Source organism: Erpetoichthys calabaricus, chromosome 3, assembly GCF_900747795.2.
Source record: "Erpetoichthys calabaricus chromosome 3, fErpCal1.3, whole genome shotgun sequence".
Lineage (NCBI taxonomy): Eukaryota > Metazoa > Chordata > Cladistia > Polypteriformes > Polypteridae > Erpetoichthys > Erpetoichthys calabaricus.
Genome location: NC_041396.2, coordinates 10,196,259 through 10,221,620, shown reverse-complemented (window position 1 = coordinate 10,221,620; position 25,362 = coordinate 10,196,259). Strand labels below are relative to the sequence as shown.

Below are 25,362 nucleotides of genomic sequence, written 5' to 3'. Positions count from 1 at the left end.
AGTCCAACTCTCACTGGAAACGGGTTTGACTTACTGCCGGCAATGTGGACCAAGCTCTGACACCGATCGTACAGGGACCAAACAGCCCTTTTATCATTTTTTTTGCAAATTTGGTTTAAGGACAACTCTTTTGTAATTTCTATGAGTCGCCTTTAACCCAACTGAACATCTCTGCCCGCCGACGTTCTCCGTCCAGCCTTGCAAGAGATTTAAAGGATCTGAAGAAGTGAAAAGCAGAAGATCCCTAAATCCTAGAGCACAAAGCTTGTGAACCAAAAAGACTCCAAAAAGCTGGAATTGCTGCAAAAGGTGCTTCGACTAAGTCCCGAACACAGGGTTTCAATACTTAGGCCGACATGATATTTCACTTCTTGATTCTTACATTTTTAAAAACAATTTGCCTCAAATTCTGAAATCTTGTTTTATGTTTTGTCCTTCTGGGGTGCTGAGTGTTACTTGATGTTGGGGTGGAAAAAATGAATGTAAATGATGTTAATTAACACAAGGCTGTGAGAAAAACAAGATGTGAAAGAAGAACGAAGGGGCTCTGAATCCTTTGTGAATCCGCAGTATACATTCTAGCAAATAAGCAGACAGTTGTATAACAAGTTTTTTTGAAGCCATTAATTAATAACAGCCATCACTCGGTTTGCAGACATCGCTGAGGTCGCGCGGAGCTTACTATCGCCGCAGATAGTTTCATTTTACGCCCACGTTTGTTTATGCGGAGAATGCTTCACATAATTGCAGCACTTGTGGTTTTGTTTTTTCCCCCCTACTTGTTGACATTGGGGAAAGAGCACATACGCCTCTCATTAGGATGACTGTTTGTGTTGTCTGCAGCATCAGAGTAAACCAACAAGAGTACAGAAGGAAGTGTCCCACTGAAGTGCAGGTATGAGGACTACGCTTTCTGCCGTCCTTCCCTCGCTGTCAACTCAGCCGTAAATGTTAAGGAAACGGAATTTTAAAAAGTCACCTATTTATGGCTTATTTGATAAATAGCTTTCTTTTTTTAAACTACGGACTAATTGAAGCTATTTATGGGTTTTCCTAAAGGTCATTTATGTTTATTTTACAATCACTGAACTGTGTACTTAACAAGCACACATGCACTTGATAAGTTGCTCCAGGCGGAAGAGGCACTGAAATGGGATGGGGCTCAAGTTTAGACTTTGGCTGGCCTTCCGTGTCCAAGTGCCATCAGCACCTTTAAATAAATGAGTCCACATTGGCGCTCTCTGGGCTGTGCAGCGATACTGTACTCTTATTTATATATGTATTTTTTAATCTGTTAACTCTACCCATTTTCTTCACTAGCGTTCCATGATGTTTCAGTGTACCCGAAGAAGGAGCTTCCCTTCTTCATCCTCTTCACGGCCGGCCTGTCCTCTTTCACAGCAATGCTGGCTCTTCTGACACATCAGTTCCCAGAGCTAATGGGTGTGTTTGTTAAAGCAGTAAGTATCAAGGTCGTCTACAACTACAAGACAGGGAATGGTGGGTAATGTAACAGCAGGTCAAAGTTCATTCATTTTTTCATTGTTGTGAGGATACATCTACTGATACAAAGTTTAGGGGACATTATCAGTTATGTTGAGTGTTTCAGGTCTTTTGAACATTAGACACTCTCTCCAAGTGACCCAAGCATAGCAATCTCCCATGGATCTGGTTTCTTGATCCAGTGCCACCTGGAGGTTTTCTCAGCAGACTCGGTGCTGTTGTAGATGGCTCCCCTCCTACATTCCCCGGAGATGCCAAGTGAAGTATCCATCCATCCATCCATCCTCTTCCGCTTATCCGAGGTCGGGTCGCGGGGGCAGCAGCTTGAGCAGAGATGCCCAGACTTCCCTCTCCCCGGCCACTTCTTCTAGCTCTTCTGGGGGAATCCCAAGGCGTTCCAAGGCCAGCCGAGAAACATAGTCCCTCCAGCGTGTCTTGGGTCTTCCCGGGGGCCTTCTCCTGGTTGGACGTGCCCGGAACACCTCACCAGGGAGGCGTCCAGGAGGCATCCTGATCAGATGCCCGAGCCACCTCATCTGACTCCTCTCGATGCAGAGGAGCAGCGGCTCTACTCTGAGCCCCTCCCTGATGACTGAGCTTCTCACCCTGTCTTTAAGGGAGAGCCCAGACACCCTGCGGAGGAAACTCATTTCAGCCGCTTGTATTCGCGATCTCATTCTTTTGGTCACTACCCATAGCTCATGACCATAGGTGAGGGTAGTAACATAGATCGACTGGTAAATTGAGAGCTTTGCCTTATGGCTCAGCTCCTTTTTCACCACGACAGACCGATGCAGAGCCCGCATCACTGCAGACGCCGCACCGATCCGCCTGTCGATCTCACGCTCCATTCTTCCCTCACTCGTGAACAAGACCCCGAGATACTTGAACTTGATACTTGTAAAGCCTCTGGACCACGGGCATACACCTCATCTTCCAGCTTTGTCTGTGGCAGTCACTGACTAGGACTCCATACACGTTGTTCTTCCTCTCAGAGGCCACCTCCAAACGCTCCTCCCGTGACACAATCAGCTTCAGCATGACCACACTCTTTGTACTTCTTGATAGATAGAACTTACTTTTCCCCAGAGGGAAGTTTGTTTTTTTTTTTTTTTTTTTACAGAAGCTCTTTAAATAAATAAATGCATTAATAGGGAGATAAATAAGTAAATAAATACATATTGTGAAATGATGTAAAGGACACTGCGAAAAAGGTTTGGGGCAGCCACCTCGAGAATTGGCTGGAAACTGGCAAAGATTTGAACCATAGGCCTTTTACATACACGAGTCTAAAACAGAACTGAGGTGACAGACAAAATGTAGCGGATTTAAAGCCGGACGGGGGAAATGACGTCATCTGGGCAGGGACTGGAAGTGATGTCATCAGGCCCGGAGCCGGAGGTGATGCCATCAAGCCTGGAACCGGAAGTGACGTCATCTGGCCCAGGCGGAATTTCTCATAGTTGGTCTGGTATATGGTTGTGAGACGTGGACGCTATCCAGTGACCTGATACAAAGACTGGACTCTTTCTGTACTGTGTCTCTCCGGAAAATCCTTGGGTACCATCGGTTTGACTTTGTGTCGAATGAGTCCCAAATGAGGCACATTACCTACATTGTGAGGGAGCGTCAGTTACGGCACTACGGCCATGTGGCGCGATTCCCTGAGGGTGATCCAGCTCGTAAGATCCTCATTGTTGGGGACCCGAGTGACTGGACCAGACCAAGGGGTCACCCACGTAACACCTGGCTGCAGCAGATAGATGGTCATTACCGGAGGGTGGCACTGGACTGCATGTCTTTCTGGGGGGTTGCCAAGTGGGATCCCGAGCTGTTTTATTGTGTGGTGGGTGCGGCAATGTGCTGTACCAGTGCATGCTTCCCAACTTGACTTGACTTGACTTGGCCTGCAGAGGAAAAAGAGAAACTATCGGTGCACTCTGTCTCCCCCTGGTCCGGCATAGAATTATCCTTTTTTGAGCCATTTAGCTGCCTCCCATACGCACGTTTGTGACAATATATACACGCACTTTGGTCTGAACAGAGACGAAAATGAAAAAGAAAGATAACTTCTGGCTTGGCAGTGCCAGTCCCAGTGAGGCGATATACAGGCGTATTGTTGTTGTAAAGGAGCCCCAATCGCGTTTCTTTACACACTTCTGCTGGATAATTTGTTGGCTGAAAGTCCTCAGTCTTTGTGTGTCAGAGAGAGGATGTGCAGCATTGTCAACTCAAATCAATTTTATTGTCATTTACTCACACATGTAGTATATGACTGAACAAAATTTTGCTCCTTCCAGTCCCCGGTGCTTTGGTAAAACAACATACATTTAACATACACCATAACATTACCAAAATCAGAGCAACAATCTATATATATATATATATATATATATATATATATATATATATACAGTATATACAGTGGTGTGAAAAACTATTTGCCCCCTTCCTGATTTCTTAATTCTTTTGCATGTTTGTCACACAAAATGTTTCTGATCATCAAACACATTTAACCATTAGTCAAATATAACACACGTAAACACAAAATGCAGTTTGTAAATGGTGGTTTTTATTATTTAGGGAGAAAAAAAAAATCCAAACCTGTGTGAAAAAGTAATTGCCCCCTGAACCTAATAACTGGTTGGGCCACCCTTAGCAGCAATAACTGCAATCAAGCGTTTGCGATAACTTGCAATCAGTCTTTCACAGCGCTCTGGAGGAATTTTGGCCCACTCATCTTTGCAAAATTGTTGTAATTCAGCTTTATTTGAGGGTTTTCTAGCATGAACCGCCTTTTTAAGGTCATGCCATAGCATCTCAATTGGATTCAGGTCAGGACTTTGACTAGGCCACTCCAAAGTCTTCATTTTGTTTTTCTTCAGCCATTCAGAGGTGGATTTGCTGGTGTGTTTTGGGTCATTGTCCTGTTGCAGCACCCAAGATCACTTCAGCTTGAGTTGACGAACAAATGGCCGGACATTCTCCTTCAGGATTTTTTGGTAGACAGTAGAATTCATGGTTCCATCTATCACAGCAAGCCTTCCAGGTCCTGAAGCAGCAAAACAACCCCAGACCATCACACTACCACCACCATATTTTACTGTTGGTATGATGTTCTTTTTCTGAAATGCTGTGTTCCTTTTATGCCAGGTGTAACGGGACATTTGCCTTCCAAAAAGTTCAACTTTTGACTCATCAGTCCACAAGGTATTTTCCCAAAAGTCTTGGCAATCATTGAGATGTTTCTTAGCAAAATTGAGACGAGCCCTAATGTTCTTTTTGCTTAACAGTGGTTTGCGTCTTGGAAATCTGCCATGCAGGCCGTTTTTGCCCAGTCTCTTTCTTATGGTGGAGTCGTGAACACTGACCTTAATTGAGGCAAGTGAGGCCTGCAGTTCTTTAGACGTTGTCCTGGGGTCTTTTGTGACCTCTCGGATGAGTCGTCTCTGCGCTCTTGGGGTAATTTTGGTCGGCCGGCCACTCCTGGGAAGGTTCACCACTGTTCCATGTTTTTGCCATTTGTGCATAATGGCTCTCACTGTGGTTCGCTGGAGTCCCAAAGCTTTAGAAATGGCTTTATAACCTTTACCAGACTGATAGATCTCAATTACTTCTGTTCTCATTTGTTCCTGAATTTCTTTGGATCTTGGCATGATGTCTAGCTTTTGAGGTGCTTTTGGTCTACTTCTCTGTGTCAGGCAGCTCCTATTTAAGTGATTTCTTGATTGAAACAGGTGTGGCAATAATCAGGCCTGGGGGTGGCTACGGAAATTGAACTCAGGTGTGATACACCACAGTTAGGTTATTTTTTAACAAGGGGGCAATTACTTTTTCACACAGGGCCATGTAGGTTTGGATTTTTTTTCTCCCTAAATAATAAACACCATCATTTAAAAACTGCATTTTGTGTTTACTTGTGTTATATTTGACTAATGGTTAAATGTGTTTGATGATCAGAAACATTTTGTGTGACAAACATGCAAAAGAATAAGAAATCAGGAAGGGGGCAAATAGTTTTTCACACCACTGTATATATATATAAGTCAAATAACACTGACTCACTCATCATGAAATCTCCCGCACCATGAGGACTTGGGACTTGAAATTTGGAATGTAGGTTACCCTTGGCCCATAGGTGCTGACTAAGAAACGGTTTTATAAATTTCGTGGTCCAAGCGCATTCTGTCTGTATGTCTGTCCGCTTTTCACGAGAGAATTACTTAACGGATTTAAATCTGGTTGTTTTCTAGAATTTGCTTGAACTTTCCATTTGATTTTGCAACTTCTCTCATCGCGCTAAGTACCGTAGTTCGCTTGCAGTACCGATGTATGTATGCAAATCCAACAGAGTGGCTGTAGGTCGAGAGCAGGGGGGCGGGGCCTTCCTCATTCACTAGAGTCGCTCTACCTCTCGCCACGTGTTGGAGCGCACCTTGCGTCCACTTAGCTAGCGATCCCTATTTGTTCGGCAGACATTATCATCTACAGATTGTTAAGGAGTAACGTTTGATGTTTTTGAGTGAGTGATCAGAGCTCCATGTGTTTTAGAGGTTATCTGCTGATTGCCGGAGATATCACAGCCATGTCCTTTTCTCCCCACGTGAGAGTCAGCCCTGGCCCATGTTGGACACCACTTTTTTAACATCACATAACAGTTCTCCTCACTCTTTATGGTACAAATTTGTTACCTTAATTATATTGTATATCTATTAATAATCAACACAAAGAACCAGGCAGGAGGAAGCTTGTCCATTGCATGCTTTATTTTTCATCATGAAGACGGACGCACTCCATCACAGAATGGTCAATAAGCAAAGTTACAGTCCCATATTTATAGTGCTGAATTAATCCTGACATTACTCTGATTGGTTCGTTGGCTTGCACCATCTGAATATTTACTCTGATTGACGAAAAGACATGAGGTGCTTCAGCAGAGAGCATTAACCAGCTTACATACCCCAAAATAAAAGTCTTGTTTCTACTACATTCTTGGTCCTTACAATACTTTTCAATACTTCTTGAGTTCCTATGGGTGTGAGAGACATTTGTCAGGTCTTACTGGGTAGATGATAGTCAGCCAGCTTCTTGAACCATCACCCACAACCTTGTTGTTCTTTGTTGTTCACTTGACCTTTATCTGGTTTCTTGATATGCTTGAACAAGTCTCTGACATTTATCCATCCATCCATTTTCCAACCCGCTGAATCCGAACACAGGGTCACGGGGGGGTCTGCTGGAGCCAATCCCAGCCAACACAGGGCATAAAGCAGGAACCAATCCTGGGCAGGGCGCCAACCCACCTCAGGACACACACACACACGCACACCAGAATCACCAATGCACCTAACCTGCATGTTTTTGGACTGTGGGAGGAAACCCACGCAGACACGGGGAGAACATGCAAACTCCACGCAGGGAGGACCTGGGATGCAAACCTGGGTCTCCTTACTGCGAGGCAGCAGCGCTACCACTGCACCACCATGCCGCCCTCTCTAACATTTATTAACTCTTTTATACTACTTATAGATAGATGCCATATTTTAATGTGGAAAGCATGCCAGAACACTTCATGCACAATAACTGTATTACCACTAAGTGGCTATGTGACCCCTAAGTCTCATTTTTCTTCCACACCCCAACTCTCAGATTACTGTGTTTGATTCATTTTTATTTTTCTCCCTACAGAAAGCACCCTAAATTCCCACTTCTATTACATTTACTTATTTGGCTGACGCCTTTATCCAAGGTGACTTACAGCATTTATGATACAGGGAGATTCACTCGAAAGAGACCCTGAATATTCTGTAATAACTCTTGCTTGGATGAAGCAATCTGAACGAAACAACGTGCAATGTGCTCCTCAGTATATGGAGCTTCGAACAAGCCGGGATGCCCCTGCGTCGGAGCGATGAGGTAGGCATCTGGACAGCCGTCACGACGTTTAATCTCCATTTGCAACTTCTGGGTGCATACCACCCGTACCCCTTCACTCAGTCACTCGACTTCTCATCAGGATGGTGGTGTGCAGTATTGAACAGTGTGTCTTCATGCTGCGAGCCTGTTGGGTCACCGATTTGTTTAAGTAATGTCAGGATCAGCTTGATAATTGTTGAGTTAATGGAAGGCCACTTCCAACAAGATGGAGCAACGTGTCATACATCGGCAAGCAGCATGGCAGAAATTGAGTCCCCTTTCGGCAACAGGGTCATTTCAAAGGGGCTTTGACCACCACGTTCGACGGATCTGACAGCACTAGGCTTCTTCCTTCAAAAGGAAAAGGCTATCAGAACAAGCCCTCGCACTGTGGACACTTTGAAGGAAAACATTCAATATGAAATTGCTGCTATTCCCCCCCAGCCAAGACGCTTGCAAAATACGTTCAGGAACATGGAGCACTGCGTCAAAATGTGTCTGGCAGAAAACGGAAACCACTTCCAGCATCGCATGTAATGCAATCGATTACACATACGTCAAGGTATAGAGCGTATCTTTTTGGTTCAGATTGTTTCATCCTAACAGATGTTACATCAGAATATTCGGTGGGCCTCTTTCGAGTGAATCTCCCTGTACAAATTGTTGTATTTCTTTTAGTTTTCCAATTGGAGCTCATGCAGCTCAAGTGACTTCTATAGGCACATGGTGTCAGTAGTGGGATCTGAAAGCCTTAACCAGTATGCCACACTGCCTACTTTTAGGTACTTTATCGAATGCCTTTTGAAACCCAAGATATTATCATATGCAGCTTTCTGCAGCTTTTTGCTTCCTCTTAGAATTCCAGCATTTTAATCAAACACGACTTTACCCATCTGAACTCATGCTGGCTATGTTGCTAATCCAGCTGTTGTAGACATGTACTATTCGAAGTCTTTATTATACTAAAAAATCCTGGGACGAGATGTGACTTTTTCAGAGAGATAGATAGATAGAGGCAGGTATAACAGACAATAACTTTGAATAATGTTAACGTTTACCCCCCGGGTGGAACTGAAGAGTCACATAGTGTGGAGGAGGAACGATCTCCTCAGTCTGTCAGTGGAGCAGGATGGTGACAGCAGTCTGTCGCTGAAGCTGCTCCTCTGTCTGGAGATGATCCTGTTCAGTGGATTCTCCATGATTGACAGGAATCTGCTCAGCGCCCATCGCTCTGCCACGGATGTCAGACTGTCCAGCTCCGTGCCTACAATAGAGCCTGCCTTCCTCACCAGTTTGTCCAGGCGTGAGGCGTCCCTCTTCTTTATGCTGCCTCCCCAGTACACCACCGCGTAGAAGAGGGCGCTCGCCACAACCGTCTGATAGAACATCTGCAGCATCTTATTGCAGATGTTGAAGGACGCGAGATGAGACTTTGTGCCAAGAGATTTAACCACGCCTGGGGCTGAAATAAAAGACAAAAGAGTAAATGACAAACTAGAACGTCGTAAAGAATTCAAAAACATTGCAGAGGAGGTTAGAGATAAAGGAAGTACTAAAATTCAAAAGACTCAAAAAACTGATAGTAAAAATTGCATTAGCGCAAACAAACGGAAATTATCATTTGGTAAAATAACGGAACAGCAAAAAGAGATTGAATATATTGGGTGGATTTAAACTTTAAGTCAGAGACTGTAGGTCATCTAATTTGTGTTGTCATCAGGGAAAAGTCGTATTTCTTCCCAATAAAGAGGCGTATCCGCGAGAATTAAAAGATTCATTGTTTGGTGAAAGTGAAATCCACATACGCGAGCGGCAGAGATGCAAAATGGCTCACGTGTAGTGCAGGACAGGGGGGTTGGCAAGCGAAGCGAGCCCCCTAGTTATATTTAATAATTTCTTCCATTATTTTACTTCTGATGCATGTTAAGCTAACTGGTCTATTGCTACTTGAATCAGCTCCATCACCATTATTACCACACTTATTTTAACTTCAGCTGTTTGTTGTCTGGTACAAATCTCGTAATCGATATTTAACTCACTTCCTATTGTCCAAATGACTTGAAATATTGAACACTTACTCACTTCCGATGACAATACATGAATCAATAATCAGTTTTACTAATCGATCAATTAATCCATGTTAATTAAGAAATGATATTTTCATATGAAGAAGAGTTAAAGATTCCACCAATAGATGGAGCTAGTAACGGATAGAAATTTTATAGGAAGTGTTAAAATATTGATTACAGAATTATACTAAAACAAACCTAAACTAAAGAGTTGAAAATAATATATATATATATAAAAAAACTTTTTAACAACCACGCTTACATTAAGTTAAAAAGTGTACTAAAAAGTAAAAAAAAATAAGTCTCTCATACATCACTCGTAAAATAAAAGCATGGGCGCTTTTCATCAGTCAACATTTAAACAACACTTCTTAGTACACTTTTTAATTTAATATAAGCGTGGTTTTTAAAAAAGTATTTTTTTTATATATACAGTGCATCTAGAAAGGATTCACAGCGCATCACTTTTTCCACATTTTGTTATGTTACAGCCTTATTCCAAAATGGATTAAATTCATTTTTTTCACTTAGAATTCTACACACAACACCCCATAATGACAACGTGAAAAAAGTTTACTTGAGATTTTTGCAAATTTATTAAAAATAAAAAAACTGAGAAATCCCATGTCCATAAGTATTTACAGCCTTTGCTCAATACTTTGTCGATGCACCTTTGGCAGCAATTCCAGCCTCAAATCTTGTTGAATATGATGCCACAAGCTTGGCACACCTATCCTTGGCCAGTTTCGCCCATTCCTCTTTGCAGCACCTCTCAAGCTCCATCAGGTTGGATGGGAAGCGTCGGTGCACAGCCATTTTAAGATCTCTCCAGAGATGTTCAATCGGATTCAAGTCTGGGCTCTGGCTGGGCCACTCAAGGACATTCACAGAGTTGTCCTGAAGCCACTCCTTTGATATCTTGGCTGTGTGCTTAGGGTCGTTGTCCTGCTGAAAGATGAACCGTCGCCCCAGTCTGAGGTCAAGAGCGCTCTGGAGCAGGTTTTCATCCAGGATGTCTCTGTACATTGCTGCAGTCATCTTTCCCTTTATCTTGACTAGTCTCCCAGATACCCACAGCATGATGCTGCCACCACCATGCTTCACTGTAGGGATGGTATTGGCCTGGTGATGAGCGGTGCCAGGTTTCCTCCAAACGTGACGTCTGGCATTCAAACCAAAGAGTTCAATCTTTGTTTCATCAGACCAGAGAATTTTCTTTCTCATGGTCTGTGAGTCCTTCAGGTGCCTTTTGGCAAACTCAAGGCGGGCTGCCATGTGCCTTTTACTAAGGAGTGGCTTCCGTCTGGCCACTCTACCATACAGGCCTGATTGGTGGATTGCTGCAGAGATGGTTGTACTTCTGGAAGGTTCTCCTCTCTCCACAGAGGACCTCTGGAGCTCTGACAGAGTGACCATCAGGTTCTTGGTCACCTCCCTGACTAAGACCCTTCTCCCCTGATCGCTCAGTTTAGATGGCCGGCCAGCTCTAGGAAGAGTCCTGGTGGTTTCGAACTTCTTCCACTTATGGATGATGGAGGCCACTGTGCTCATTGGGACCTTCAAAGCAGAAGAAAATTTTCTGTAACCTTCCCCAGATTTGTGCCTCGAGACAATCCTGTCTCGGAGGTCTACAGACAATTCCTTTGACTTCATGCTTGGTTTGTGCTCTGACATGAACTGTCAACTGTGGGACCTTCTATAGACAGGTGTGTGCCTTTCCAAATCATGTCCAGTCAACTGAATTTACCACAGGTGGACTCCAATGAAGCTGCAGAAACATCTCAAGGATGATCAGGGGAAACAGGATGCACCTGAGCTCAATTTCGAGCTTCATGGCAAAGGCTGTGAATACTTATGTACATGTGCTTTCTCAATGTTTTTATTTTTAATAAATTTGCGAAAACCTCAAGTAAACTTTTTTCACGCTGTCATTATGGGGTGTTGTGTGTAGAATTCTGAGGAAAAAAATGAATTTAATCCATTTTGGAGTAAGGCTGTAACATAACAAAATGTGGAAAAAGTGATGCGCTGTGAATACTTTCCGGATGCACTGTATATTATTTTAAGATAAGATATATCAGCCTCCAATATTTTGGAATTTCCCCACTGTGCAGAGAATTTTGAAAAAGAAAAAAATGAACAAGCGTTTATCTCTGTAATCCACTAACTTCCTTTAGCACTCGGGGATAACTTGAGGTCCATCCTTAGTGCGCATGGGTAAGCCAGGTCACACCACTTTATTCTGTCTAAGACTGGCCAAGTCCCTCATTGTCTAATTTAGGTAAAGCAGCCCCAAACCCCAGCCGCCCCCCAAGGTCTTATAATCTACTTTGGCACAGTGAGCCGGTCTCAGTGAGTCTCTCATGCTGCGTGTTTCTGCCAAAGCAGCTCTTTAGCTTATCAGGTAAGCAGCAAGGACAATAAGCAAAGGGGGGGCCGGGGGGCTGAGGATGGGGACTCATGCAGGTGTTCTGCCTCAAGGAAGCTTTTTCCAGATGAGGCATCCATAGCTGTTTTTGCCAAGGATGAGAAGACATGAAATAACATGTTAGGCCGTGCTAGCTAGCTGTGTGCAGCCAGTGTGAAGGCTACAGAACTTGCAGGGCTTTCACCTTTGGTTTTCTTGAGTGCGTTTTTGTGCCTTGGAAGACCAGTGAGTTCACCTTTAACAAAGCAGTAAGAAACTTTAATAAAAGACTTCCAAATAAAAACTGCTGCTTTAGTTGTGAGCCTGTGACATACATGGGAGAAAAGTGACAATTTATGTGTACATTAATATGCATGTTGTCTGCATATCTGTGAAAGTTTTTCTACATTTTCCTCACTTCCCAAAATATGTGTTTGCATTAGGGTGATTGGAGATTCTAAATTGGCTTTGTTTCAGTTTAGGTGTGTGTGTATATGTGTTTGTGTGTGTATATAAATGGGGTTTGCAAAAGACTGATGTCACCACCAGGGCTTCTTTCTTTCACCCAATCCTTTCAGGATGGACTCCAGCATCCTAAAACCCAAAACTTGATTAAGTGATATTGAGATTGATTAAGTACAGTCGGCCCTCCGTATCTGTAGTTCTGCATCTGCGTATTCAAAACTCCCTGGATTGTAAATATTGGGGGGTATCCAGAAAGTTCCAAAAAGCAAAACTTGACTTTGCTACATGCCAAGCACTACTCTTAATTCCACACGAATGAAGTGACGTGTAGGCATATTCTGTTGTAGCCTATGCCATTTCACAGATTTCACTCATCATTTGGGCTTTATTCTCCCACCTCCTCAATTGGCCTGCACTTCGCACCACATCGCTCTTTATAGCCCACCTTCCCAGTGTGCCGTGACATGCACCACATTGAAGCATTAAGTCCCCCCATAAACTCCTGATCGGCCTGCACCTTGCACCACATCACTCTTTATAACCACCTCCCCGATTGGCCTGCACTTTGCACCGCATCACTCTTTATAGTCACCTTCCTGATCAGCCTGCACTTCGCACCACATCACTCTTTATAGCCCACCTTCTAAGTGAGCCATGAAATGCACCACATTGAAGCATTAAGTCCCCTGTGAACTCCCGATCGGCCTGCACTTAGCACCACATCACTCTTTATAGCCCACCTTCTAAGTGAGCCATGAAATGCACCACATTGAAGCATTAAGTCCCCCGAGAACTCCCGATCGGCCTGCACTTCGCAGCACATCACTCTTTATAGCCCACCTTCTAAGTGAGCCATGAAATGCACCACATTGAAGCATTAAGTCCCCCGTGAACTCCCGATCGGCCTGCACTTCGCACCACATCACTCTTTATAGCCCACCTTCTAAGTGAGCCATGAAATGCACCACATTGAAGTATTAAGTCCCCCGTGAACTCCCGATCGGCCTGCACTTAGCACCACATCACTCTTTATAGCCCACCTTCCAAGTGAGCCATGAAATGCACCACATTGAAGCATTAAGTCCCCCGTGAACTCCTGATCGGCCTGCACTTCGCACCACGTCACTCTTTATAAACACCTCCCCGATTGGCCTGCACTTTGCACCACATCACTCTTTATAGTCACCTTCCTGATCAGCCTGCACTTCGCACCACATCACTCTTTATAGCCCACCTTCTAATTGAGCCATGAAATGCACCACATTGAAGCATTAAGTCCCCCGTGAACTCCCGATCGGCCTGCACTTCGCACCACATCACTCTTTATAGCCCACCTTCTAAGTGAGCCATGAAATGCACCACATTGAAGCATTAAGTCCCCCGTCAACTCCCGATCGGCCTGCACTTCGCACCACATCACTCTTTATAGCCCACCTTCTAAGTGAGCCATGAAATGCACCACATTGAAGTATTAAGTCCCCCGTGAACTCCCGATCGGCCTGCACTTCGCACCACATCACTCTTTATAGCCCACCTTCGAAGTGAGCCATGAAATGCACCACATTGAAGCATTAAGTCCCCCGTAAACTCCCGATCGGCCTGCACCTTGCACCACGTCACTCTTTATAACCACCTCCCCGATTGGCCTGCACTTCGCACCGCATCACTCTTTATAGTCACCTCCCTGATCAGCCTGCACTTCGCACCACATCACTCTTTATAGCCCACCTTCTAAGTGAGCCATGAAATGCACCACATTGAAGTATTAAGTCCCCCGTGAACTCCCGATCGGCCTGCACTTCGCACCACATCACTCTTTATAGCCCACCTTCGAAGTGAGCCATGAAATGCACCACATTGAAGCATTAAGTCCCCCCGTAAACTCCCGATCGGCCTGCACCTTGCACCACGTCACTCTTTATAACCACCTCCCCGATTGGCCTGCACTTCGCACCGCATCACTCTTTATAGCCCAACTTCCAAGTGAGCCATGAAATGCACCACATTGAAGCATTAAGTCCCCTGTAAACTCCCGATCGATCATCTGCCCTTCGATCCACATCACTCTTTATTGTCGCCTCCCCAGTAACGTGCACCACATTTCCCCCATGAACTCCCAGACACGTCTCACTTGCACCACATTGCTCTTCTTTGCACGTCCCATATTTTGCATTGAGGTTAACAATTCCTGTTGTGCGGTGGGAACAGAACACATGAGAGTGACCAGGGGACCATAAGTGGCCCCACGGCCTACATTCTACCGGCACTCATTGGTTCCTCGATAGAACGTTCCCAGCGGTGAGACAGCGCCTTTTGTTGATTTGTAACATTGGTCAGCTTTCTCAGGAAGGACCCCTGCGCACTTGTTCAGCATTTCAGTTTTTCATTATTCGGTAGAACTTTGACTTTTTCTGACTCTACGGACACATCGGTCTGTCTCAGTCACTTAGTGTTTGTTATGACCAGGCGCTCAGCAGCTGACAGGATTGTATCAGTGTGGCCCCCATATTTACTGTAAACACCCTGGAATATCCGTCTGCTGCATCTTGAGACATTTTAATGTTCTTTTCCTCTCCCCAAACATTTTGAGTTGTAGCCATATCTTGCTGAAAGATCAAAGTCATCTGTTCCCACAAGTAGAGCTTCACTGGATTCAGAGTTTAAAGGGGGGGGGGGGGGGGTCATGGGAATGGGTGGCGCAGTAAAATTTCTGAAAACATGAAACCTTCAGTACAAGCAGCAGAGCAAAGCGTTTCATTGTTTAAGAGCCCTGCTGAACAAGATGGCCGACTGACTGTCTGAATGGGAACGGCAAGCGTGTGCCCTTCTGTCTGTCTGCCTTCCTGTCGTTCTGTTTTATAGTGCCTTTCGTGTTAATCTTTCTGTCTGTTAGTCCTGTATTAGGATGAACATATGGAGAGCTTCCGTTCATGTTTTTAATATTTCCATTTAACTGAAAAACTAGCAACTCGTGGCTGTACAACTGGAATGTGTTATAATTTACCATACGATGCAACGGTCCTTTCTTTCAGGTTCAGAAGATTGTGCTTCCCTCTTTTTAATTTTTTGGATTAATTTTGAAGTGAGTCGACAATGTTCAGAAGCACAATACAATAAGACCCCGCTTAACTCGGGATATGTTCCAAGAAATCGCAGCGCTAAACAAGATCATCTTAACACGTAAATAATGGGGTAGGTGAAACAGAACAGAGAATAAATAAGTTTATCATTTCTTTTTTTGTTTTATTTTGTAACATGTATAATTAAATACTTTTTTATCTCTCTATTATAATAAAAAATGCTGGGGTTGATATGTGATCTTCTCGGAAGACACTTTGATGTCCCGCAAGACAAAAGGACAGCTGCTGTACAGGATTTTAAATGATTGATGCGCAGCGCGACAAGCAGAACATGCAGCTCAGCAGCAGCAAGACAGCAGCTGATCCGTCCGCATCTCCTTAGCGTGCATTCAGGGGGGGAAGGGGTTGGGCGAGCAAAGCAAGCAGGAGGAAAAGCCCCCTAGTTACATTAATTATAGACATTTTTTTATTGCCAATATCGATTTTTATTCATATATCTCTCTATTATAATAAAACAATCTTGGGACGAGATGTCATTTTCTCAGCAGCAACAACATTTATTTCTACAGCACATTTTCATACAAATAATGAGCTCAAAGTGCTTTACATGATGAAGAAAGAGAAAAAAAGATAAAATAAGGATTAAAATAAGAGAACACTAATTAACATAGAATTAAAGTAAGGTCCGATGGCCAGGGAGGACAGAAAAAACAAAAAAACTTCAGACAGCTGGAAAAAAAATAAAATCTGCAGGGGGTCCGAAGCCACGAGACCACCCAGCCCCCTCTAGGCATTCTACCTAACATCAATGACCTCAGTCAGTCCTCATGGTGTTCAGGGTTCTCATGGAAGGACTTGATGATGACGGTCACGTGGACTTCTGGTCTTTAATCCATCAATGTAGGACATCACGGTGCTTTGATCAGGTGGTGATGGCGCAGATCGCCACCACAGAAAACTGGATAAAGAACAGAAGAGACAGTAGGGGTTAGTACAGATGTTGGAGACCCAGAGAGACACTTTCACGTCCCGCAAAACGAGACTTTGTGCCAAGTGATTTAACCACGCCTGGGACCGGAGATAAAAGACAAAGAGTAGATGACAAAGTAGAACGTCGTAAAGAATTCAAAAACGTTGGCGCGATGCACATGCAGAACAGGTTAGAGATAATGAAAGTACTAAAATTCGAAAGTCTCAAAAAAATGATAGTAAAGATCGCATTAGTGCAAACAAATGGAAATTATTACTTGGTGAAATAGTGGAACAGTGAAAAGAGATTGAATTTATTGTTCGGATTTAAACTTTAAGTTGGAGACTTGTAGATTGTCTGATTCGTGTTGCCATCAGGGAAAAGTCGTGTTTCTTCCCAATGAAGAGGCGTATCTGCGAGAATTAAAAGATTTGTTGTTTGGTGAAAGTGAAATCCACAAACACGAGTGGCAGAGACTCTGCGAAGTTGCTAGTGCGTAGCACAGGCTGGGGGGTTTGGCGAGCGAAGCGAGCAGGAGGTGAAGCCTCCTAGTCATTCATGAAAATCAAAAATATTCGAGTAATTATGACACTTTTCTTTTTTTTTGTGAAGAAGTCGTCTAACGTCGTTTGACTTTTTCTCTGTCATTCAGCAAGCAATTGTCGATAGCCAGACATTGCATCAGATAGATAGATAGATAGATAGATAGACAGACATGAAAGGCACTATATGATAGATAGATAGATAGATAGATAGATAGATAGATAGATAGATAGATAGATAGATAGATAGATAGATAGATAGATAGATAGATAGATAGATAGATAGAAAGGCACTATATAATAGATAGATAGATAGATACTTTATTAATCCCAAGGGGAAATTCACATACTCCAGCAGCTCCTTACTGATACAAAAACAATATTAAATTAAAGATTGATAGTAATGCAGGTAAAAACAGAAAATACCTTTTATATAATGTTAACGTTTACCCCCCTGGGTGGAATTGAAGAGTCGCATAGTTTGGGGGAGGAACGATCTCCTCAGTCTGTCGGTGGAGCAGGATGGTGACAGCAGTCTGTCGCTGAAGCTGCTCTTTCTGTCTAGAGATGACACTGTTTAGTGGATGCAGTGGATTTTCCATAATTGATAGGAGCCTGCTGAGCGCCCGTCGCTCTGCCACAGATGTCAAACTGTCCAGCTCCATGCCAACAATAGAGCCTGCCTTCCTCACCAGTTTGTCCAGGCGTGAGGCATCTTTCTTCTTAATGCTGCCTCCCCAGCACACCACCGCATAGAAGAGGGCGCTCGCCACAGCTGTCTGATAGAATATCTGCAGCATCGTATTGTAGATGTTGAAGGACGCCAGCCTTCTAAGGTAGTATAACCGGCTCCTTTCTTACACAGAGCATCAGTATTGGCAGTCCAGTCCAGTTTATCATCCAGCTGCACTCCCAGGTATTTATAGGTCTGCACCTTCTGCACACAGTCACCTCTGATGATCATGGGGTCCATGAGGGGCCTGGGCCTACTACAATCCACCACCAGCTCCTTGGTTTTGCTGGTGTTCAGGTGTAGGTGGTTTGAGTTGCACCATTTAACAAAGTCCTTGATTAGGTTCCTATACTCCTCCTCCTGCCCACCCCTGATGCAGCCCACGATAGCAGTGTAATCAGCGAACTTTTGCATGTGGCAGGACTCCGAGTTGTGTTGGAAGTCCAATGTATATAGGCTGAACAGGATCGGAGAAAGTACAGTCCCTTGTGCTCCTGTGTTGCTGACCACAATGTCAGACGTGCAGTTCCCAAGACGCACATACTGAGGTCTGTCTGTAAGATAGTCCACGATCCATGCCACCAGGTATGAATCTACTCCCATCTATGTCAGCTTGTCCCTAAGGAGCAGAGGTTGAATTGTGTTGAAGGCGCTAGAGAAGTCCAGAAACATAATTCTTACAGCACCACTGCCTCTGTCCAAGTGGGAGAGGGATCGGTGTAGCATATAGATGATGGCATCCTCCGCTCCCACCTTCTCCTGATATGCAAACTGCAGAGGGTCAAGGGCGTGTTGAACCTGTGACCTCAGGTGGTGAAGCAGCAGCCTCTCCATGGTCTTCATCATCAGTGACACTTTGCCTTGCCTTTGACCTTCTAACAAAATTTGGATTGTTTTGTTTAAACTGAACATTATAAAGTAATTCAGCAGGATAACTCCCTCATTCAGTGATGGCTCTTAATGTCGCTGGAAATGCAGCAGCTGCTTCTGTATCTCCACTTGCCACTTCTCCAGTAGTCTGTATGTTATGAAGATTGTTTCTGTTTTTAAATCAATGGAACCGTCCTCGACGAGGTATGTGTCACCTTTGTCATTCTGAATGTGGTTAAATATTGATTTTGCTTTTTTCCATTGTGATTGCTTGACTTGATGGCATATTGCGTTTGACTTTGTCGTCAATCCAGATGGAAAGTCGTTTTTCCATTTCATCAATCACATTGCTTCTGGATCGGTCATTTTTGTTGCAGAAGTCGTTGTGGTTGTAGTTGCTGATGATACGATTTTCTCTTTATTTTTAAAAATTGTCCGTATCGTTGAAGTTGACAAATTTAATGCAGTGCCGATATCAATTTGGCGTTCACCTGCATCTCATCGTCTGAGCCACCTGCATTTTAGTTTCCAGCGAAATGCGTTTTCTTGTCACTTTCTTTTTCTTTGCAACCACTCATTTTAAAACAAAAAAGGGATAATTGTTATTTATTACAGTGAAATAAAATACACAATAACATTGATGACCAATCATAAATGAACAGTGACGCAGCAGGCATACGTAATGTACTGTACTGCACTGATATCAAACACACCACGAGACTGCATGCAAGTATCTTAATCAACTCGTACGATTGCGATTTTCGCCAAAAAACACGCTTTTATGTGTCTACAAAGTGAATCAATTAAAAACTGTTAGTCCAATAAACTTAATGTCATTGCTGAAATCCTACTGTTTCCATAAGGCATGTCAGATATTAAAAGGAAGTTGGTGCTTTGAAAGCTCAGCCAATGAGAAACAAAAATCCAAAGAACTGAGGGGTTCCCAAACTTTTTCATATGACTGTATCTGTGTCGAAACCCCAAACATGGTGAGACATGTAGAGGGCAGGGCGCTTCCCGTCCAGTCTGATGGCACTTGAGGAAGGAGGAGACAAACTGCCCAAAAACAGGTGTGTAAAACTTGTGGAGATTTACCTGAGAAGACTCAAAGCTGGAACTGCTGTTAAAGGGGCTTCTACAAAGTATTGAATTAGGAGTCTGAATACTATTAACAGTGAGTTTTTTGATTTTTAATAAAATTGTAAACCTTTCTGAAAATATGTTTTTCACTTGGTCATTATGGGCTATTGAGGGCAAAAATGTCAGTCAATGTGGAGAAAGCAAAGGTGGTCTCTAATACCATCTGATTCCACTGTAAGCGTTGTTGTTTTTTTTTAATTGTGTACTCTTAGTAAATGATTATTATTTTTTTTCCCCCATATGTTGCTTTCCTTACTGAATTTTTACTTGTATGTCATAGTGATTGTAATGTTATAGCAGTGCCATTATATGAGTGGTTCAGTAAAAAGTAAGATTTATTTGAAAAATCTTTAGACACCTGAGAAAGAAACTCATAAGCTGCAGAAAGAGAAGCTCTTACCAACGTCACATCTCGCCTCATTTGTCGTCTTCTTCTCTTTTCTTTTTTTTGTAGTTCTTCAACACTCTCTTTGCACCCGTCCACTTTTTTGCAGAAAAGATTGAAGGATTTTTGCCATCTGGTTTCTTGCCTCAGTTGACCAGAATCTAAGCTCCTGCCCAGCTTCCCTCCCGTCACACTGTGGACTGATGGAGTTGCCACAACACAAGGTCTTCTTCTGCAGGGAGGCTTCCCGCACCCAGGCTGGGGTGCCATCGTCCACCTCAGCTTGTCCCAGAAAATTGTCTGAGCATCTAAGGGTTCATCCTACTTATTCTGAGTTATGAGAAATAAAGTGTGAAAGGCAGCGATTGATCATCTAAGAGCTACGTTTGTCTGAACTTGTGTGTAACAAAAGGTTTGACTTGTTCTTTCTGTGCTGTTAATGATCTGGGATTGACTTGTGGGAATTCTAAGGTCCTTTTTATAACATTTACACTGTCGGTCAAAGTTTTAGAACACCTCAGTGTTTCCTCAAACGTTAATCAGTTGAAATGCAATGAATGACCTAAAATGTTGAACACTTAAGCAGTACCAGAGGTTTAAATTTAAAGTTTAGGTTAACGACAATTCAAAGAAAGTAAATTTCAGAATATTACGAATGGGCCTTCTTTAGGGAACAACTCATAAGTTAGAACCTACAGATGTTCGGCAGCAATTAAAGTCAGAGAAGCCTTGCAAGTTGAAGCAAACAATTTGCACAGGTGTCCCAGTTGCTGTTGATTACTTAAACCCCTCAGTCTGTCTTAAAGCAGAGTTGGAGTAAACTGTGTCACTGCACCCTCTGAAGTCCTACTTGGACAATATTCTAGTGATAATGGCAAGAAAACGACAATTAACAAATGAAATGAGACAGAGCATTATTACCCTTACAAGTGTAGAAGTTCATTTAGAGAAATTGCAAAAATAAAATCCAAGCGTCAGTGAGGAGTGCAGTGGTGTCCTGCACACTCCAAAGGCGATTGGAGACTCTGATAGGAAGAGATTGTGACTGTGCAGGTCCTGCTCCATGCCCTCACTTCTCTTCTGGGAGCCTCTCGAACCCAATACCGTCGGTAATGTAACCGGATGAGCTTGGCAAATGGGAACAAAACGCGCCCATAGCAAGGGGATGGTGCAAGAGGTGCAAGTGCTTTTATTACACACACACACACAAAAACAATGTCCAAAAAGAAAGTGCAGTGCTTAAATAAATATCTCTATTATAGTAAAAAAAAATCTGGGGTCGAGACGTGATCTTCTCGGAAAGACACTTTGACGTCCCGCGAGACTGGACTTTACAACCTTTGGAAGCAAGACCCGTGAGACGGTGACTTTTGGACGTCACGCCCAACTTACAAACAATTTAAAACAAGATCACAGACATCTAACCTCGCAGTTGTTGGAGTGCTTTTGGCTGACACAATTCATGTGCTCCCAGCTCTTAAAAATGTTATACGTTCTAGATGGTGCGTCAACGACTAAGCGAAGTAGAAAGAGCAGCTCTGTGCAAATTCTGAAAATAAGGAAAGTAATAATCAGCCCGGACCAATCGGAATTGAAAACCTCGTACAGTGGAACCTTGGGTCACGACTGTAATTCATTCCAAAACTCTGGTCGCAACCTGATTTGGTCATGACCCGAAGTAATTTCCCTCATAGGTATGTAGAGAAAAGCCAAGCAAAATGACACCTTTTATTGGCTAACTAGAAAGATTACAATATGCAAGCTTTCGAGGCAACTCAGGCCCCTTCTTCAGGCAAGATGTAAATGTAAATACAATGAATCCGTTCCGGACCGTACGAGCTGTATGTAAATATATATATGCTCGCTCTCTCGCTCGCTGCACAGGGAGAGACTGAACACGTGCGGAAATCATCGGCGCGTACGAACCAGAAGGGAAACTGGCTTGTTCGTCACCCGAATGTGTGGTCGTGAACAGATGCAAAAGTTTGCCGAACTTTTTGGTCATAACCCGATTTGTACGTGGTGCGAGACGTTCGTGACCCGAGGTTCCACTGTAGGTCCAATCGGGGTCAAAAATAAAAGACTTCATAAAGACGTTCAAAAACGTTGGCGCGATACACATGCAGAGCAGTTTAGAGATTATGAAAGTAGTAAAATGAGAAAGTAAAGATCGCATTAGCACAAACAAAAGGAAATTATTACTCTGTGAAAGAACAGCGAAAAGAGAGCGAATATATGGACATAGGTGATATGACAGAAGAATGTAGGTATTGTAAGGCTTTAAAGTTTAACTCTTTGAGGGCTGAATATATTTTTTCAAAAAACATAGTTTCTGAAAAGCAATGGTTTCACACAGACATCAACGTAAAACGTCTGTTGCTGCATGCTGCCAGTTTGCCAAGAATGTGCGGCAGGCTTGCTGTTCACGGTCGCAGTGCATCGCAATCTGGTTTCTACCTCTTATTGTTAAGTGGCAGTCCTCCTGGCAAACTTTGCTGTAGTCGTGTCAGCTACATGAACCTGTTCAGCACCCTGATTAGCTGGGGACCAGTCAGCTGAAGCTGGAACCTCACATTCGTTTTCGATCACTCGTATCAAAATCGGAGTCCGACAAGTCATAGTCCAGTTCAGAGATAATAGGCAAAACTTCATCCACGGAGTATTTTGCTTTACCCATTCGCTTTGATCTCTCACCATTATGTCAGTGCCATTTTTGCCATTGTTTGCGCCTTGCTACTCACACGAGCGCCGGAAATCTCCTTTCCTTCTAGCAACTAAAACATAACGGTTGGTTTTGTCACGGTTTACAGTTGATTACCATCATCAACTCCTCCTTTTGACAAAAGTCGACATCAGCCCTGAAAGAGTTAAGTCAGAGACTTGTAGATCGTCTAATTCGTGTTGCATCCCAATGAAGAGGCGTATCCGCGAGAATTAAAAGATTTGTTGTTTGGTGAAAGTGAAATCCACAAACACTACAGGCAAAATATCCGAGTCTACAATAATCTTTTTGTATTCGCATCAATCAATGCTCAAACCGTAGATTTAAACAGTAATGGACCATTCGCTATGAAAATCTGTGGTCCCACAACAATTAAAGCAACAACAAGTTTAATTTCGAACAAACCACAATTCGGTCAGGGGTATATTTATGATCAAGGAGAAGCGATGCAACATAGAATCGAAAGAGTAGGTAACAATTCCCATGAAAATAACAAACTCTTTAAATTGTATATCCGGTTATCCAAACCCAGGGGGTGGATGAGCAGGGGGCAGAGCCCCCTAGTAATCCATAAAATCCGGTGTACTGTGGAGGTTAAAAAAAAATCAAAGAATTATATCCATAAAACGATGGTTTAAAACAGCAGGCTAGAAGCAGTCTCTTTTAAAAACCCGGTGCCTTCACCGTTCATCTGACGGCTCCTCTGCTTACCCCTCTCAGGCCTGGCAGCAGAGGAGTCTCCCCTTTCAGCAGGTGCAGCTGCCTTAAAAGCTGGTCCAGTACCCTTCCGTCCCCTGGCTACGTAACGCCGGACCGAGACTCGAGTTCCCGAATGACCAAGGCGCTCACTTTGGGTCTCTCCCTCCCAGGACTCCATGACTCCCGCTGCCTTCCGCGGCAAGCCGTCCTCATTCCTGGTCATTCCTGGTCCTCTGAATCATTCGGCAGGGGTGACCCAATCCATCCACCCCCGAGTGCTGGCAAAACACCCCGCCAGGGCTCTCTTCCCAGCGGCCTGCCATTACTCCAGTTAGCCTGCTCTTGCTAGCTCGCTCCCACACCGGCTCTTTCACTTTCTGCTCCTGGCATCAGTTACAGACATGGGTGATCAAGCACCCGTACACTTCAGTGCAGAAACACCCGCATCGTGCCACGGAACTGCTTCGGCCACACCACCACGCCCAAGCGATTATTTAAAAAAGCTGGCCATTCGTTTTGAGTCGCGGACCCTCTGTACCACAGAGATCTGGCAGAGCCAAAGTCACTGGCCAATCAGAAGACAAGTTTCTGAGGGTCAGCAGCTGACGTGATCACAGGCGCCTCACAGCAGCTTAACAGTTCAGGGCGACAAAACCGAGCATCAGTGTGTACTGCGAACAGATGGCTTTGTGCTGCAGGACTGACAGGATGAGTGGCAGCAAGAAAGCCATCCCTTAAAGACCTTGAAATGCCAGCCGTGGACTACCGCAGACTGGAAGAAAGTCTTATGGATCGATGAATCCAAATTTGAAATCTTTGGTTCATCACCACCGTCGAGTTGGTGACAGGATGGTTCCTCGGTCTGTGACACCAACTGTCAAACATGGAGGAGGAAGTGTGATGGTCTGGGGGTCATTTTCTGGAGGCTGAGCTGGTGACTGGCATTGTGAATCACAAGGGTTACCACAGTTTGGCTGTTACATCAGTAAAAGGTGCAGGACACTCTGATAAATCGAAGATTTGAATAACATTTTGTGCACTTAATGATTCCTTGATTTATGTTTTATTGTTGCCATTGTTTCGATTTCACAAAGCATTAAGATAGTAAATTGTGTGCATTTCTATAAACAGTGAAGAAGCTGAGGTGTTCTTAATCTTTTGACCAGTACTGTACATGTCCATAATGGGGTGGGGGGGGGGGGGCTTCAACTCGGAAAGTTCTTTTTTGATATTAGTTTTTGTTTTTTTTCATTGGAGCCTTCAGGTAAAAATTACAATTTATCTCTCATTATTCCCCGATGCCATGTTGTATTATTTGGTGTGTTGTCATTTTCTGCACTTTGTGTCACGGTTCCATGACAATCATTCACACCAGGACCGCGCTGCGTATGGCGTCACTGAAGCGACCATCTTGAAAGTCGGCACATCCATCCCTTGAGGATCCACTCTTTTCATAAAGATTCTGTTTTTGACTCCATCTTTCCTGGTCTATGAATTCGACTTTTGATTCTTTAGACCTTTCATTTTTCGACTAGCGCATTGAACTTGACGTCAAGTCAATTAGATATTTGGAAACGCCTCCCACACCAAATAACGTTGCCATCACCGTTCTTCAGGTGTGGTGTGTTTTAGTTTAGTCGCCACACATCGCTCTTGGAGTACAGTCCAGAAAGTTCAACCTTGGTCTCATCACCTGTGACCCGCTTTTTAATGGGCTTGCAGGTCTAAAAGGGGATTAAATTCATCAGAATCACGCTACGGGACTTGCTGAACGTTGTCGTTGGTAGTGGACTTGGATGGGCGCCCCACTCCTTCTCGTGCTTAGCGCTTGTCTCGCCATGTTTGAACTTTTCAGTCCACA

General features: G+C 43.8%; 1 protein-coding gene across 1 annotated transcript in view; it reads left to right on the top strand.

Moving 5' to 3' along the window:
* Window positions 1-24,792, top strand: part of LOC114647651 (suppressor of tumorigenicity 7 protein homolog) — a 163,318-nt gene extending 138,526 nt beyond the window's left edge. Inside the window, exons 14-15 of the mRNA XM_051924430.1 lie at window positions 1,321-1,460; window positions 20,150-24,792. Of these exons, the coding sequence (XP_051780390.1) occupies window positions 1,321-1,460; window positions 20,150-20,245 (236 nt within the window). The 3' untranslated portion in view covers window positions 20,246-24,792. The remainder of the gene's footprint in view (window positions 1-1,320; window positions 1,461-20,149) is intronic.
* Window positions 24,793-25,362: the final 570 nt, after the last annotated feature.